At 41.4% G+C, this 14,016-nt stretch overlaps 1 protein-coding gene across 21 annotated transcripts in view; it reads left to right on the top strand.

Annotated features, from left to right (window-relative positions):
* MYCBP2 (MYC binding protein 2, E3 ubiquitin protein ligase) overlaps positions 1-2,404 on the top strand; it is a 268,897-nt gene extending 266,493 nt beyond the window's left edge. For 18 of the 21 annotated variants that reach the window (XM_021065732.1, XM_021065747.1, XM_021065746.1 and 15 more), the window contains one exon: positions 1,573-2,394. In XM_021065732.1, the coding sequence (XP_020921391.1) occupies positions 1,573-1,688 (116 nt within the window). In that variant the 3' untranslated portion in view covers positions 1,689-2,394. Of the gene's footprint in view, positions 1-1,572 lie in introns of all 21 variants that reach the window. The other 3 variants (XM_021065749.1, XM_021065733.1, XM_021065752.1) reach the window with 2 other exon arrangements.

Here is a 14,016-nt window from a genome sequence, read left to right as displayed (position 1 = left end):
ACATACACCAGCCTTTTATCCCCCTCATATTTCCCATCTTTTACATCAGAGAAGTTTTCAAACCTGGAAGAGGTAAATTAAATGAGATTTCATTCCTCATTAATCTGGATAAGCTCATTCCATGCAATCTCATCATGCTTTTCTTCCAAACAAAATCAAAATTTACATTTATTGTGCTGGAAACCAGCTGTAGGAAACTCTTGCATAGGTCTCTTCCTTGCTGTCTGTTAGTAGGCTTCTGCATTCAATAAGCCCAGCCTTTATTTCCTGCACAGGTGCTTCTCACTTACAAAATAGCAGAACTCCATTTTATTTTATTGTCTTTTTTTTCTTTTTTTTTTTTTTTTCTAGGGCCACACCCAGGGCATGTGGAAGTTCCCAGGCTAGGGGTCTATCTGGAGCTGCAGCTGCTGGCCTACGCCACAGCCACACCAACGCCAGATCCAAGCTAAGTCTGCGACCTACACCACAGCTCACAGCAACACTGGATCCTTAACCCACTGAGCAAGACCAGGAATCGAACCCACACCCTCAGGGATACTAGTCGAGTTCATAACCTGCTGAACCAGAATGGAACTCCAAAAATCCCTTTTAAATGCTGTGAAACACATGACATGAAGCCCATTAACATAACAATATAACATAATGTACAGTTTTTTATACATTTTTAAGCCTAGTTTATTTGGTCATTATCTACAAATATGTATTTTCCCCAAAGTGTGTCTTCCAGATGACTACATTTTATATTATTTTACCATCCATATTTGTAAGTTAATTGATCTTCATTTTTCTCCTAATTTCCCTTTAAATACTTCTAGAAATAACATTAATAATCAGTCTTCCCATTTTACCAACATGTGCTTTTTCTTCAGAGAAGGTAGAAGGATAACATGGCTTCCTTACACTTAAATTTGTTTTTGCTTGGAGAAAAATACTCTGTACAGAAGTCTGCATGTTTTCTCATCCAGTATAATTTCCTGCTAGAACACATTGGAGACTTTTTTAATGACTGTTTTTGTTCATTGCTCTTTGCTATAAAACGATGTATCTAATTCATTTATTAATGGAAGATCTGAGAACCTAATCACAGGGAGGTCTACTCAATAGTTTGTAATAGCCTATGTGGGAAAAAAGAATGGATACATAGAGATATGTGTGTGTGTGTTTATATATGCATGTGTGTATACATATATATACACACACATATGTATGTAAAACTGATTTGCTTTGCTGTATACCTGAAACTAATCCAACACTGTGAAGTCAACTATACTCCAATAACATTTTTAAAAAACAAAGAAGATCTGTACTTCATAGTGGTTATCTCTAGGCAAGATATTGTGGGTAGGGAACCCTGTCCCTTCCTTGGTTGTATGTATCTGGTATGTTCAATTTTTTTATGGTGAACATTTTTACTTTTGTGGTTAGAAGAAAATATTTTTTAATTTTACATTTGCACAACCATAGTCATGTTATTTCATTTGAGTACCTTATTGGTGATTAATATTTACATTGGGTTTGTATGTGTGTGTTTTTAATTGTATTCTCTTACCTCCTTCAAAATTTATGCAGGTCCCAAAGGCAAACAGTTAGAAGGAACCGAGTGTCCTCTCCATGTTGTTCACCCCGCCACTGGGGAAGAGTTTGCTCTGGGCTGTGGAGTGTGCAGAAATGCTCACACTTTTTAGAATGCTCAGACTCTTCTGTCTACAGAGCGAAAAGTTGCCTTCATCCGTCAAGCGGATGTGGTGAAGTTTAAACCCTGCTCAGGATAAGGACGGGACCATTTTTACATCCATTGAAACGAACCATTCACAGTGCAAGAAGGATGCCAAATACCATGTACATAATTCTTGCGATGGAAAGTTTCTCCATTAGTTCACTTTATCTTCTTTTGAACCAAGACATCAAACTTGTGAAGTGTTTGCATGTGGCCATTATCGTCATTGGCCTGTGAAGCATTGGACATTTATAGATAATTGATATCAAAGAATTGCCATGCCCATGGACTAAGAATGATGCTGGCTTTCAAGCAAAAAAGAAAAATAATCATTGTTTATTGTATACTGCCTTTTTGTAATCCTGTACAATTGCATCACGGGTGGGGATAAAAAGAGGAATATTCTGGTTTATTTCCTAGACTGTTATTTAAAAAAAAAAAAAATTGTGTTAGGACAGCATATAAATGTAATAAGTATCACCTTGTATATAAAGATATCAATGTTTGTCCTGTATAAGAACTACTCAATTACAAATGCAGTTTCATTTAAACTTCTAGGTTAAGTTTGAGCCTGAAATTTTAATGAAGTGCAATACTGAGTGTGCCTCATCTTGCAGCCGTAAACATATTGGAATGTACATGTCAATAAACCACTGTACATTTTTATACAGTGATGAAGTCTAACCAGCGTGTAAGGTGTTGCTTGAGAAACCAAGTTTAATTACCTTAATCTAAAGTCCAAAACTCCATCCAGTTCTCCTTGGAAAGAAATTTACTGACAGAACACAATCATAACTTTTGTTAGGTAAGAAAAGAATGGTAAGTAAGTACAAGGTAGGAATTTTAACTAAATATTATATATATACTGTGTATGTGTGTGTTTGTGTATATATCCATACACACATATACATATTCATAAACAGACATATGCCAAAGGTGGAAGAAAACACTTAGGAACTGACCAGCCTCCAACTTATTAACTAGCACTTTTTAAAACTTTTATAATGTAATCAACAAAATCACTGGTCTTTATCTATTATAGATCGTGTGTGTTTAAGCAGATCTTTTTTACAGTTAATTCATGAAACTGACAGATTGATGAGTCAGAAATAAGATTATATCATGAGACTCACAAAAGTTTTGATCAGTTTTCTAAATCCCCACTATTGAAAATATGTAGTTTCTCAGTATCTATCATTTCAATATTTGTTGTGTTTATGAGAAATTTAAAGTAATCTTTGCCTTGAAAGAACTTAAAATATAAAAAGATCGTATCTGAGCACAGATAACTATTTAGAGAATCTTCTAATAACTTGCATAAAAGTGTCCAAGACAAATGCTTTAGGGTTTAGGAAAGATTACTGGTTTTTTGTTTTTGTTGTTGTTGGGAGGGAAGTCAGCCAAGAGACCCTTTGAGCTGCCACTTGAAGAGTAAGTACAATTTCAAGGGCAAAGAGTTGGAGAAAGGCATGAGGGAAAAAGTGTGTATTTAGAAAACTCTAGAATGTCATTCTAGAACAATGTGAGTACTCAAACCTTCCTGATGTTGGAGATCTTACTTAAAAAAAAAAAAAATCTGAGAATCACAAAGATTCCTTCATGATACAATTTGTGGATCCACTGTCTGCACAAGCACAGGAGCGTCCTTGCTCAGGAAGTACTTTGAAACAGTGCAGAGGTTCCCCTTCATGTAAATAAGATACATCCAAACCATTATTGAAAGTAATAACACTTTCTTTTAAAATCTCTCAAGAGAAGGACATTAGGCAAAAACTTCATTTGTATTATGTGACAGTGCCCCAGAGTTGCAAGCAATTTTTAATTGCCCAGTGTGTTTGAAAGCAAGGGGAATGATTTGTTGTCATTGAGGGCACTTCCAGTGGTGCCAAGCCACGCTGAAAGGGTGGCCGGTAAGACTAGCTCAATTTCAAACCTCCAGAATACCTTGGATTAATGATTGAAAAAGAGACGCTGATGCCTGAGGCAGAAAAGTGTCCTGAAGGCATGTTTATATCTCCTCACGTTTCTCTTTCTGACAAGGGGCTAACTGGGACTCTACCTATGTTGAGAAGATTCCAGAACCCTCAGGGCAACACAGCCTTTTTCTTCAAAACTGTTATTCTGTCATGAGGATGCATGGCCACTGGCATCAGGAAGGGATGACACTGCTTCCAGACAAGCCCTCAGCCCAGCTCCCACCTTAGCATCTACCTGCAAAGCTCTGCCCTCCCTCCTTCTCCAGCCCTCCTTTCCCAGTGTCACATTCTGTGCCCAGCCTGTGCAGGGACACTGAGGGCACAGGCTCAGCATTGGCTTTCACACAAAGGAGGTCAGAGAGAGAAGCAGTTCCTCAGTTTACCCCAGGAAAACCAGATGTGATGAGGCCATTGCAAAAACATCTGACTTTTTAGCCCACGGGCCCCAGGAATGAAACTAACCTTGAGAATGCCTCACGGAAGGAAGGGGTCATGGATACTTGAGAATGGTCAAGAATCCCATCTTGTAACCGTTAACTTTGCTGGCAGATGGAGCGGCTCCAGTGTATAAATGGGAAGAGAAAAGATAACAGGAAGCTATGCACATGGCTTGGCGGGCATGAGCTATCATGAGCAGTCTCCGGTTAACATGCTGGCCACTTCAAGGAAGAACAACGACAAAGCGCAGAAACAGTCTTAAAATGACTCCAGCGTATCTTCCTTTAGGAGGAGGCTACTTTTAGGCATATTCCAAGCATCTCAAAGCCAATTTTATTCCTAAAACGTTTAAGTGTTAGGAATAAGTTCTGACAGAGCACAGAAGGCAGATGGCTTAAGCCCATATTTGGCTCAAGCATTACGGTGCACCTGCTGTGTGCCGTGAACCAGGCAGGAAACAGAAAGTAGAGTCAGGAGAGCAGGTGTCGGGAAATCTGGAAAGAATCTCTTCCAGTTGCATCTTTAGGCCTGGAAAAAGCCATTTTTCTTAAGCAGTTTTCTGGCCAGTCCATTTATGTCTAAAAACGCCTTATTCTATCAATAGGCTTCTTTGAAAAATATATGCATTTCCCTATTCACTTTTTCATTCACCACAGTTACTCATTCACCTTTTCTCCCCCCATGTTTGTCAGCCCAACATCTCTCCCTGGCCACTTTGACACTGATTAACATCAGCACATGGCCATATGTGTTTCTGATGGTGGCTCTATGATGGGACACTGCTGCTCCCTTTTTTGAAAACCACCAATAGTACATAAAGATTGCTGAACCCTAAGCCAGAGAACTCACAGTCAAGTAAGTCCCCACTCTGCCTCTGGTTTGGCTGTGTGACCTTGAATCAGCCACTAACCCTCTTAGTCATAACTTTTTAGAAGTAACAATACCTCATCTAAATCAGTTGAGAAAGTATATATAAAAGTGCTTTATCTCACAATAACGTATTATTTGAAAGTAAAGCAAAGAAGAATATTTCTTTAATGCCTCCTCAACATCAGGCACTGAATTATAAGCATTTTATTTAATCCTCCCAGCAGCTCTGTAGCATGAAACATTAATCTCATTTTAGCAGATGATTTTTTTTTATTTTTTTTATTTATTTATTTTTTTTTTTTTTGTCTTTTTGCCATTTTCTTGGGCCGCTCTCGCGGCATATGGAGGTTCCCAGGCTAGGGGTTGAATCGGAGCTGTAGCCACCGGCCTACGCCAGAGCCACAGCAACGCGGGATCCGAGCCATGTCTGCAACCTACACCACAGCTCCCGGCAACGCCGGATCATTAACCCACTGAGCAAGGGCAGGGACCGAACCCGCAACCTCATGGTTCCTAGTCGGGTTCGTTAACCACTGCGCCACAACGGGAACTCCTTAGCACATGATTTTAAAGGGCTTAGAGAACTTGCATTCAACTAATGCAACTAATCTAATACAGATTCAGAGTTCCCTGGTGGCTCAATGGGTTAAGGACCCAGTGTTGTCACTGCCGTGGCACAGGTTTGACCCCTGGCCCAGGAATTTGTGCATGTCACAGACGTGGGCAAAAAAAATACAGATTTGGCTGAAAAAAAAAACCTGCAGTATGAATCCAGATTTTTCTGTGTCTCAAACACAAATTCTTCCTACCCCATCATACTATTTTTGTTACATTACCAACTGGTTCTATGAAAAGAAATAACTTATGAAATGGTAGCTGGACACCAGTAATATGGGAGAGGTCACCAAGGGAACAAGACAGGATTTGCCTCAAGGACTGTGCAGGGTAGATCCGGAAGGACCTGGCTCCCATCTCCATACAGGTAACAGGTAGCCTATGAGCAGACATCCTGTACCTGCCCTACCTATGGAATCTGCCACAGCATTGGTTTTTTTTTTATATTAAAGTGTAGTTGATTTTCAACGTTGTGTGAGTTTCAGATATATGGCAAAGTGATTCAGGTTTTATGTTGTTTTTCACATTCTTTTCCCTTATAGGATATTACAAAATACTGAGCATAGTTCCCTGTGCTATGCAAGTAGGTCCTTGTTGGTCATCTATTTTATATATACCGTGGTGTGTAAATGTTAATCCTAAATCCTAATTTATGCTCCCCCCACCTCTTTCCTCTTTGGTAACCGTAAGTTTGTTTTGTATGTCTTTGGGTCTATTTCTGTTTCATGTATAAGTCCATTTGCATCATTTTTTAAGATTCTACATATAAGTGATACTCATATGGTATTTGTCTTTCTCTTTCTAACTTAGCTTAGTCTGATAATCTTTAGGTCCATTCATGTTGCTGCAGATGGCGAGACTTCATTCTTTTCATGGCTGAGTAGTATTCCATTGTGTATATGTACCACATCTTTATCCATTCATCTGTTGACGGGCATTTAGGTTGCTTCCATGTCTTGGTGATTGTCAACAGTGCACCACCGCATTTGATCCAAAGCCACACTCAATCCTTCAGCCCGGGCCAGTGACAGAGCATGGCAGGATGTGAGGGTCTGGCTGTTTCTACCCAAAGAAGCACTCCGTTCTGGGCAAACTTGACTCCAGGATGTGGGCTAGCCGAGAGACTTCCTTAGAACTGTGCTGTAGTAAGAGGCTTTTCCTGCCCAAGAGTCCTTCTTCCTGTCCTTTCATAGACACTGAACCCACACGGCAAGTCTGAAGGCTCTGCCTGCCTCCTTCCACTCCTTCACCCCTTGATCTTTCATAGGCATCACCTCCAACAGTTGTCTTGCACTTGTTCTAACTTTATCTTGGCATCTGCTTCCTAGAGGGCCTGGCTGACTGACAGAGAAGGATAATACATTTTAAACAACTGACTTACTCTTGCTTCATTTCTCAAATGACATAAGGTAGCTTAGGAAAAATGCACAGACTATAAAAGAAATACTGGAAGGAGTCAAGGAAGTTATGAAAGAAAATAAAAGCCAAAGTTAGAAGAGAGCATCCACTAAGTTTGGAGTTACTAGAGAAAAAGGCCATCAACTTTGCATTATGTTTCTTAGCTGACAAAGCAGGGCAAGAAGCATGTTCAGTTACAACTTAACAATGTCCATTTCCTGAAAAAGAGCAAAGCAAGGGAGTTCCTGTTGTGGCTCAGGGGGTTATGAACCTGACTAATATCCATGAGGATGCAGGTTCAACCCCTGGCCTTGCTCAGTGTGTTAAGGATCCGGCATTGCCGCGAGCTGTGGTATAGGTCACATACGTGGCTCAGATCCAGCGTTGCTGTGGCTGTGGCATAGGCTGGCAGCTGCAGCTCCGATTCGACACCTAGCCTGGAAACTTCCATATGCTGCACAGGTGTGGCCCTGAAAAGCAAAAGCAAAATAAAAGAGCGAAGCAGGTATTTGAGCCTAGTCTTAAAGGATGGACAGGTTTTGACAAGCACAAACCGAAAGAGCATTCCAGGGAAAGAGTGTAGCGAAACTAAGGTGCTGATGTGCTTCTCAGAAGTGTAAGTAAGCTGCTTTGCTTAATTAATTCATTTAATAAATAGTTGAGCACCTGTTCTATATCCACACTTGATGGGACATGCTCATGAGGGTGGGAACGATATGCCCAGTTGTTTAGTAACCATGACTTACAGGTGGAAGGTGCCTGATGGACAAACTGTACGAGTCAGTGAGTAAATACATGCCGCGCTCTGCTGCGTGCCCGAGATGAGACAGTCACAAAATACAAATACAGAGGCATCTAAGTAACACCATGTTGTCAAGAACGATAATCCAATTTTCTAATAGTAAAAGAGAACATGTGTTAAGGGCTCCCAGTGGCTCCCAGTAATACACGGGTGTGGTAGGCAGAATAACAGCCCCTCAGATATGCCCACATCCCAATCCCCAGCAGATGTGAGCATGTCACCTTACACGGCAAAAGGAACTTTGCAGATGTGATTAAGGGTACAGACCTTGAACTGGGGCGATATACCTGGATTAATCCGGTAGGCTCGATAGAACCACGAGAATCCTAACATGGGAAAGAGGAGGCGAGAAGTTCAGTCAGAGGAGATGTGATGACAGAAGCAGAGTTCAAAGATACGGCCTCGAAGACCCCATACTGTTGGATCTGAAGAGGAAGGAGGCAGCCAGGAACCAAGGGATGCAGGCAGCCCTGAGAAACTGGAAAAGGCAAGGCAAGGACTTCTCTGCTGGAGCCTCCGGAAGGCATGCAGCTCTACCATCATCTTGATTTTAGCACAAGTAGACTTCTGACCCCACCCCCTCCCCCAAACTGTGCAATGACAAAGTCCTGCTGTTTCAAGCCGCTGAGTCTGTGGTGACAGGAAACAAGTACAATGGGATTCATGTGCATTATGACATTTTCATCTTCCACAAACTTATGGAAACTTTTTTTTAAGGCCGCACTCACAGCCTATGGATGTTCCCAGGCCAGGGATTGAATCTGAGTTGTATCTGAGATCTATGCCACAGCTGTGGCAACACTGAGTCTCTAACCCACTGTACTGGGCCAGGGATAGAACTCATGCCTCCATAGCAACCCAAGCTGCTGCAGTCAGCTTCTTAGCCCACTTTGCCATAGCAGGAACTCCTCATTTTTCTTTTGCAGATGAGGCAACTGAGTCTCACAGAGGTTAAATAATTATTTCCAAAAAAAAAAAAAATTGCAAAGCCCCAGTATCAAAATACAAAGAATTTTAAATATCACAATTTTTTTAATTGCTCACATATAAAATGAATAATGTTTTGGGTATACTGAGTTAAAATGTTAAATATTAAAATTAATTCTGCCTATTTCTTTTTACCTTTTTAATGTGGATTCTAGAAATGTTTAACATATATATATATATATGGCTTATATGTATTTCTAAATGATTTTTTTTTTTTAGCAAGAGACACCCGCTTTAGGAAGGTAATGCAGGAAGCGACTAGAATGTGGTTTGAAAGACACTGCCCTTGGAGAAGCCCAGCTGGGAAGCTGTGACTGTGGTCTCAGGAAGAGTTGATAAAGGTTCTTGTCAGTCTTGAAACAGACTTCTTTCCTTTGAGGAGTCTACAGTCTAACCCTAGAGAGTTAAAATAGAAATTTATGGCCTAAAATGAAATAGTTCCCTTGGGCTACTTTGCCTGAGAGGGAGATGTATGTTGGAATAACTGAGGAGCGATGCAGCGTTGCCATAGAGACATGAGTCCTCAGTTGTAGAGCTGGAGCCAATAGTAATAATAAGAGCAATGGAGCTAACACTTACTGAGCATTTACATGCCTGCCACTGATTTACATGCTTTGCGTACATCAACTCATTCTTTTTTTTTTTTTTTTGCTTTTTAAGGCTGCACCCACGGCACATGGAAGTTCCCAGGCTAGGGGCGGAACGGGGGCTACAGCTGCTGGCCTACACCACAGCCACAGGCAGCAATGCAGGATCCAAGCCTCGTCTGCGACCTATACCACTGCTCACGACAACGCCAGATCCTTAACCCACCGAGCAAGGCCAGGGATTGAATCTGCAACCTCATGGTTCCTAGTCAGATTCATTTCTGCTTCACCACGATGGGAACTCCAACTCATTCATTTCTAATGGCAAATCTATGTGGTAGATATAATAATAATGATAATAATATTATTATTCCCATTTTACAGATGAGGAAAGTGAAGAAAAAAGAAATTTAGGAACTTGTCCATGCTCTCATATTCAGGAAAGACAGAACTAGGATCAAAACCTGAGGATCCTGCATTGCCACGAGCTGTGGTGTAGGTGGCAGACATGGCTCATATCTGGTGTTGCTGTGGCTGCAGCCCTAGAAAAAGCAACAACAACAACAGCAAAAGCTGCTAGCAAACAACTGAGTGGGTGTTCACGGCAGATTCCAATCCTGGGCAGGAGTTGAGCACAAGGACCTTCTAATTACGATTCTTTCATCTTACCAGCTCACAACCTGATGCTCTCCTTCCCATTTGAATGGATTGCCTGCCTCTCTTCTGCCCAATTCCAATATTTACTTCAAGATTTGATTCAAAACTGACCTTGATCAATGAATGAGCGCTCCCTGTCTGTCCCTCTTCTACTCTGTATCTCGTGCCCTCAGCTCTTCCGTGTATTTTATTAGGAACCTATTCATACATAGCTGTACAAGTGTTTTCTAATTTCCTCAGTGGATGTTATCCCTTCAGACAGTCATAGAAGGACACAGACCTTGTCTCTTTCCTCCTTTGCAACAATCAAGGGCTTTGTAGACAGTAGAAGAAAAAGAGGCGGGGGAGGAAGAAGAGGACCTTGGCAACTAGTTTCTTTCTCCTGTTCTTTTAACAGATTTCCTGTTTTCTGTGAGGAGGCTCCCTGCTCCTCATGGGACTTGTGCTATTATTGGTGAATCATAATAGCACAGGGTTCCTGGAGTTCCCGTCATGGTTCAGTGGTTAACGAATCCGACTAGGAACCATGGGTTCAATCCCTGGCCTTGCTCAGTGGGTTAAGGATCCGGCGTTGCCATGAGCTGTGGTGTAGGTCACGGATTCGGCTCAGATCCCGTGTTGCTGTGGCTCTGGCGTCGGCTGGTGGCTGCAGCTCCGATTCAACCCCTAGCCTGGGAACCTCCATATGCTGTGGGAGCGGCCCTAGAAAAGGCAAAAAGACAAAACAACAACAACAAACAAACAAACAAACAAAAAACCTCACAGGGTTCCTTGTATGATCTGGAGCCTCTGGTCCATAAGCAAACTCCCTTCTGCCCTCTTATCACCACCCCAGCCCCCTCTTAGGATTCTTCCTCCCCTGTAGCATTTATCTGCCCATCTTCTCCCCATGGTGGCATTTTAGTTGTAACATGGCTCAAATCCAGGACACTACACCATGTAATATAAACAGAAGTCTTGTCCTGCCCTGTTCTTTCACTCTTCAAAGGAACATTTACCCAGCCAAGAACTGTTCCAGGAACCTAGCATCTGTGAACAGACCAGACTAAGACTCAGGTTTTCATGGTGCTTATTATATCTGAGTTGGGACATTAAAAGCCAGGGGGCTCCAGAGTGTTATTGTCAGTGTTTTGTTCTGGTTTTGCTTATTTTTTGTTTTGGTAGTAATGTTGAATTCGATTAATTTTTTCTTTTTGAATTTTTGCACCAATTTTTCATAAAGGAAATAGGGGTTTCAGTTTTCTCATATTTTCTTTGGGAATCATGATGACACTAGCGTCATAAAATGACATGGGCAGCTTTTCCTCTTCATCATTTTTCAGCGGCAACTGTATAAAAAAGGATAACTCTTACTAGGAAGTCCAGGAGGGCTTGCTGGCAACTCCATTTGGGCCTAGGCTTATTTGGGAGGAAAGGGCTTTGCTAATTACTTCAATTGCTTATTAATTTGTTCAAATTCTTTCTTCCTGCCAGTTCTAGCATTTAATATTTTTCCCAGGCCTTTATTCAGAGCTTCCAACTTAATTAGCTAATAATTATTTACAATATACTTTCATTGGTTTAAATATCTATGGTGTCTACATTTGTTCCTCCTTTTAAAAAATTCTGTATTTTGTTAATTTGCAACATTTTTTCTTGACCAGTCTGACTAGCGTTTTATCTACCTTATTTGCTTTTATTTGAAACAGGTTTTATTCTTGATAATCCTCTTTTTGTAACTTAAATTTTATTGATTCTGGTCCTTGTCTTTATTATTTAATTCTCTGCCACCTGTCTATGTTTGTATGACCAACCACTCAGTGCTTACTGGATTGAAACAGGTGTTTATTATTGTCTCTCATGGTTCACTGGGTGTTGCTCCATGAGGGTTTGTTTTCTTTTAACATGGTGACTGGTTCTTTTGACACACCCTGAAGAGTAAGTGTTCCAAGACACCCAAATAAAAGCCACAAGGCTTCCTAAGACCTAGTCTCAGAAGTTTGTTTGTTTGTTTCTCATCTTTTGTCTTTTCAGGGCCGCACCCACAGCATATGGAGGTTCCCAGACTAGGGCTCGAATCAGAGCTACAGCTGCCGGCCTACACCACAGCCACAGCAGTGAGGGATCCAAGCCACGTCTGTGACCTACACCACAGCCACAGCAACGCCAGATCCAAGCCGCTTCTGCGACCTACACCACAGCTCATGGCAACACCAGAACCTTAACCCACTGAGCGAGGCCAGGGATCAAACTTGCATCCTCATGGATCCTAGTCGGGTTCATTAACCGCTGAGCCATAAAGGGAACTCCCTAGACATCATGTCCTAGAAGCAGCATCTGACTGCGAGAACGGGAAGAATAGATGGTAGCCATTTGTAAAAAACATTTTAGTATCCTTGATGTTTGGGATTTTTCTGTTGATTTTTTTTATGACTTATTGGGTTAAATATTTGGTTTTCGTCAAATTGTACTTGTTTCCGGGTAACAATATTGAAAATTATGAATATCACTCTAAGTGTTGGTATAGATGTTTCTCACAAATACTGATATAGAACATTTTCATTATCATACAAGAAAGTTTTTCTTTTCTTTTTTTTTTTTTTTTTGTCTTTTCTAGGGCTGCACCTGTGGCATATGGAGGTTCCCAGGCTAGGGGTTGAATTGGAGCTGTAGCTGCCGGCCTACACCACAGCCACAGCAACATGGGATCCAAGCCGTGTCTGTGACCTACACCACAGCAACACCGGATCCTTAACCCACTGAGCAAGGCCAGGGATCAAACCCACGACCTCATGGTCCCTAGTTGAATTCGTTAACCACTGAGCCACGACGGGAACCCCACAAGAAAATCTTTTTTAATCTCTTTTATGATTGACTTTATAACTTACGTTTTATTATAATTATGTTATTTAATATCCAAACAAATGGCATTTTTAGCTCTCCTTTTGTTAGTTATTTCTAACTTTATTGCATTCTTTTTTTTTTTTTTTTTTTTTGCTATTTCTTGGGCCGCTCCTGCAGCATATGGAGGTTCCCAGGCTAGGGGTCGAATTGGAGCTGTAGCCACCAGCCTACGCCAGAGCCACAGCAATGCAGGATCCGAGCCATGTCTGCAACCTACACCACAGCTCACGGCAACGCCGGATCGTTAACCCACTGAGCAAGGGCAGGGACCGAACCCGCAACCTCATGGTTCCTAGTCGGATTCGTTAACCACTGCGCCACGACGGGAACTCCCCACTTTATTGCATTCTGTCTTACAAACACTGTATGATGGAATTTAAATTTCTTTTGTGGCCTAATTTATGGTCTATCTCCTAAAGTGTTTTGTTTTCTATAGTAATTTTCTGCAGTACAAAATTCTAGGAGTTCCCATCGTGGCGCAGAAGAAACAAATCTGACTAGGAACCATGAGGTTGCGGGTTCGATCCCTGCCCTTGCTCAGTGGGTTAACGATCCGGTGTTGCCGTGAGCTGTGGTGTAGGTTGCAGACTCGGCTTGGATTCGGCGTTGCTGTGGCTCTGGCGTAGGCCGGCAGCTGTAGCTCTGATTCGACCCCCAGTCTGGGAACATCCATATGCTGAGGGTGTGGCCCTAAAAAAAAAAAAAAAAAAAAGACCAAACGAAGAAAGGGATACATTTGGAGTGTGAAAGTTTTAATGTGATATATTAATATATACTGGTTATGTTTGCTGATTTGGTTTAATGTGGTTTGCTGATCATTTATTCTGTTAACATCCCTTTAAATAAATGGACCTGTATTTTCTTGTTTTTCTTCCTCTAATAATTATCACTGCCTGTCTTCCTATTGTCCTTTATCATCCAGTCACAGAGGCACCTAAACAATGTTGCAGTGCAGGTACAGCCACATTATTTTGTTTCTAGAAACTTCGTGCAGTTTGACTTGCTGATCAGACAGCCAAGCCCTAACAGAACAGCGGCATTTCCTCCCTTCCCCCCATTGAAGAGTACCATAAATTTTACACA

Source organism: Sus scrofa, chromosome 11 (assembly GCF_000003025.6).
Source record: "Sus scrofa isolate TJ Tabasco breed Duroc chromosome 11, Sscrofa11.1, whole genome shotgun sequence".
Lineage (NCBI taxonomy): Eukaryota > Metazoa > Chordata > Mammalia > Artiodactyla > Suidae > Sus > Sus scrofa.
This window is presented reverse-complemented; position numbering and strand designations above follow the sequence as displayed.